The sequence below is a fragment of the Poecilia reticulata genome, linkage group LG8 (assembly GCF_000633615.1).
Source record: "Poecilia reticulata strain Guanapo linkage group LG8, Guppy_female_1.0+MT, whole genome shotgun sequence".
Taxonomy (NCBI): Eukaryota; Metazoa; Chordata; class Actinopteri; order Cyprinodontiformes; family Poeciliidae; genus Poecilia; species Poecilia reticulata.
In genome coordinates this window covers 27,558,387-27,561,927 of record NC_024338.1, presented here as the reverse complement: position 1 = coordinate 27,561,927, position 3,541 = coordinate 27,558,387, and the positions used below count along the sequence as shown (strand labels likewise).

Below are 3,541 nucleotides of genomic sequence, written 5' to 3'. Positions count from 1 at the left end.
TCTCTCTGTCTGTCTCTCTCTCTGTCTCCCCCTCTCTCTCTCTCTCTCTCTCTCTCTGTGTGATACCTGCAGCTCAGGCGCGCCCTCTCCTGGCGGAACGTCCCCATTACATGGAGAAACAGTGAAAACGCATCTGGAACTGCGGGGCTGCGTCGATTAATCTGATTAATCAGTTATTGAAATAATCACGTAATTTTATAACTAATTGTTAAATGGAGCATACAGACTATAAAAAGGTAATTTGTTGATAAAACACAGTAAAGCCAAAACTGAAGTGTATTTTTATCTTTCAGATTCTGTAATAATCTCCTATAAAGCACAGTTTCTATAACATTGATCAAAATTAGCGTTCCTGAATGAATAAATAAAATGTTATTATTTTAAAAAGGATTTTAATTATTAGCATTTTTATTTATTTTATTGCAGAAGATTAAATGGTAAAATGAAAACTCTGCAGAATGTGCCTTTTTTAATCCGATTAATCTTCTGAATAATCGATAACTAATCATTAGCTCCATCTGTAACACCGCCTTTAGCTCACCAGGTAGGCAGCTGACCTTTGACCCGACCAGATGATTCCAAAATACTTTATTATTCCCAAAATGAAATTAAATGTTGTAACTCATTAATAAGCTTTATTAATGAGTTTAATGTTACATTTCTTACCAGTTTGTCTTGTTCATTTTCTAAAAATTAAACAAGTTCTAACATTTTTAAAAATAAAAAAACATGTAAATCTTTTTTAAAATGTTAATACATTTTAGCATTTTTTAATTATTAAAGTTATTTATTTAACAAATGTTAAAATTAGAAATTTTTTAAAAATAAATTAATTAAAATGAGTTTTTTAGAAATGTGACAATTTATTTCAAATTTAAAAAGTTTAAATTTAATTTAAATTTTTTAAAATCATTTTTAAATTAAAAAATTGCAAATATTTAATTTAAAAAAAGTTATTTTTAAATTTAAAAATTAAAAAAATAAATTAATTAAAATTTAAATTTTTTCGAAATGTGACCATTTCTTTCAATTTGTTTTAAATGTAAAATTTTAAATTGAATTAAAAAAGATTTATCATTTTTAAATTTGAAAATGCCTCCCTGTGCTGAAACTCGCTGACTCCTCCTGGTTCCTGCTGGTTCTGCCGCGCTGCGGTTCCGCCTGCAGGTACGAGAACGAGCTGTCCATGCGCCAGTCGGTGGAGGCCGACATCGCCGGGCTGAAGATGCTGCTGGGAGAAATAGGCGTGGCCAAGAGCGACCTGACCATGCAGATCGAAAGCCTGAAGGACGAGCTGCTGTCCATGAAGAAGAACCACGAGGAGGTAGGCGAGCCGCTCGTCTGCCACGCTGCCTCCCCCAGGCTGCAGCTGAAAGCTGCCGCCTCCCTTCGCTGCAGGACCTCCTCGGCATGCGCACCCAGGTGGGCGGCCAGGTCAACGTGGAGGTGGACGCCGCCCCCCAGGAGGACCTCACCAAGATCATGGAGGAGATCAGGGAACACTACGAGTCCGTCGCCGCCAAGAACCGCAAAGAGCTGGAAGGCTGGTTCCAGGCCAAGGTAGGAACCCGACCGCGCGCAGCATGAGCCGGCAGGTTCTGATACCGGACCGGACCGAACCGCTTCGTCGTCTTTCTGCAGTCCGAGACGCTCTCAAAGGAGGTGGCATCCACAGAGATGACTCTGAAGACGTCGACCACCGAGGTGAAGGAGGTGAAGAGTCAGCTGCAGGCGCTGGAGATCGAGCTCCAGTCCCAACTCAGCATGGTGAGACCAGAAAGCTCCAATTCACAGAAACACCAGGAGCAAACGACCAACACCAGAACCTCATTGTCCCAGTTCCTACTTTAACTCATAATGTCAAAGGAACAAAGTTCAAATGACGAAAGTCGTAATGTCACAGGAATATATTCATGTGACAATGAAGCAGAAACATCAGGGGAATAAAGTCATGAATGGAAATAGGGATGTTGTGAAGTTCTACTTCAGTTTCACAAGTAAGAAAATCCTTCAAATTAAAAGCAGTCGGTTCAGAAAGAGCCACAACAGAGCAGGACCGTCCATATTCTGCAAATATGAAGATTTTATTATCAATTACATGATGGATTATTAGTCGGAGGAGAGCAGCGCTGCGGTTGTTGGTCTGATTGGATCGTCTCGTTGCAGAAAGCGTCTCTCGAAGCGTCTCTCGCTGACGTTCAGAGCCGCTTCGCCATGCAGCTGAACGGCTTCCAGATGAGGGTAAGCTGGAGCTCACCTGTGCACGGCTGAGGTCGATCTGAACGGCGGCACTCAGCGTGAGGTTACCTGTGCAGGTGTCGTCTCTGGAGGAGCAGCTGATTCAGCTGAGGGCCGACCTGGAGCGGCAGGGACAGGAGTACCAGATGCTGCTGGACATCAAGACCCGGCTGGAGATGGAGATCGCCGAGTATCGCCGCCTGCTGGACGGAGAGGCAGCGGGATCCGCAGCAGGGTGAGAGCAGGTTCAGATAACAGAGTTAAAATGGAGGCCGGCGGTCTGCAGACGTCCTGCTGGTCTGTTTGGTGGAGATTAGCAGCTGCTGGGACGGTTTAATCTACTCAATGACCAGCTAGTTCCTGTTAGCATCACATGCTAACGGCTGCGGTTGCCTCTGCATTCAAACAGTAAAGCACCAGATTCACATATTTAACTCTGGGAGGGATGCAATGATACACAAACTTCAAACAGGAAATGTTGAATCTTTATCACGGCAGCCATCTTGGATTGGTCAGAAACCAACTAATTTAATCCAAGAGGATTTCTCTCCCTCTTTTTTCTTGTTTATCTTCATTAAAACATTTTCTGACTCTGAAATATATAAAATAAAAGCCCAGAAGCAGAGACTCACCCATTTCCCTTCTTTTGCAGGCTTTCCTCTTCCTCTTCCTCCTCTTCTTCAACCACAGTTACCAAAACTGTGATCACCAAGGTGATCGAGGAGACCAGCAGCTAAGAGCGTTCACACGGCTGTCTGATGGGGCGGAGTCGAATCTCGACCTTTCACCTTCCTGCTAAATGAAACAAGAACCACTTCCTGCCGATGAGGAGCGTCTATCTCATCTTCTTCCTTTTACGCCTCACTTCCTGCTGTGACTCAGTTAAAGATGGTGAATCTGTGAGGAAAACTTTCTGTCTTCAACAAATAAACTGAACTAAACTCAATAGAAATCGTCTCGTATTCATTTTAGTCTATTAAAATGTTTAAATCAGTTTTAGAAAAACTCAATTGATCTCACATCTATCAGCCAATCAGAATGGAGGGAGACTTTCTTCCCCACCTGAGAAACACAACGCAATTTTAAAACGAGGAGGTTGATCACAAATCCAATCATAAAATGCTTCAGTCGATCTGCTCATGAATAATATAAAAGAAGCATAAACTGATAAAGACCAAATATATTTCTAAAACCAAGAGGGAAAGTTTTCTGACTAAACCATAAAAAACATGACAAACCAGAAAAAGGTTGAGATTTGATCAAAATCTGACTTCATCCTCTGAGCTAATGAGCCCACATGCTA

General features: G+C 42.0%; 1 protein-coding gene across 1 annotated transcript in view; it reads left to right on the top strand.

Moving 5' to 3' along the window:
* LOC103469451 (keratin, type I cytoskeletal 13) overlaps positions 1-3,184 on the top strand; it is a 5,193-nt gene extending 2,009 nt beyond the window's left edge. The window contains exons 2-7 of the mRNA XM_017306427.1: positions 1,131-1,324; positions 1,399-1,560; positions 1,642-1,767; positions 2,167-2,241; positions 2,316-2,473; positions 2,891-3,184. Of these exons, the coding sequence (XP_017161916.1) occupies positions 1,131-1,324; positions 1,399-1,560; positions 1,642-1,767; positions 2,167-2,241; positions 2,316-2,473; positions 2,891-2,975 (800 nt within the window). The 3' untranslated portion in view covers positions 2,976-3,184. The remainder of the gene's footprint in view (positions 1-1,130; positions 1,325-1,398; positions 1,561-1,641; positions 1,768-2,166; positions 2,242-2,315; positions 2,474-2,890) is intronic.
* The last annotated feature ends 357 nt before the right edge of the window (positions 3,185-3,541 follow it).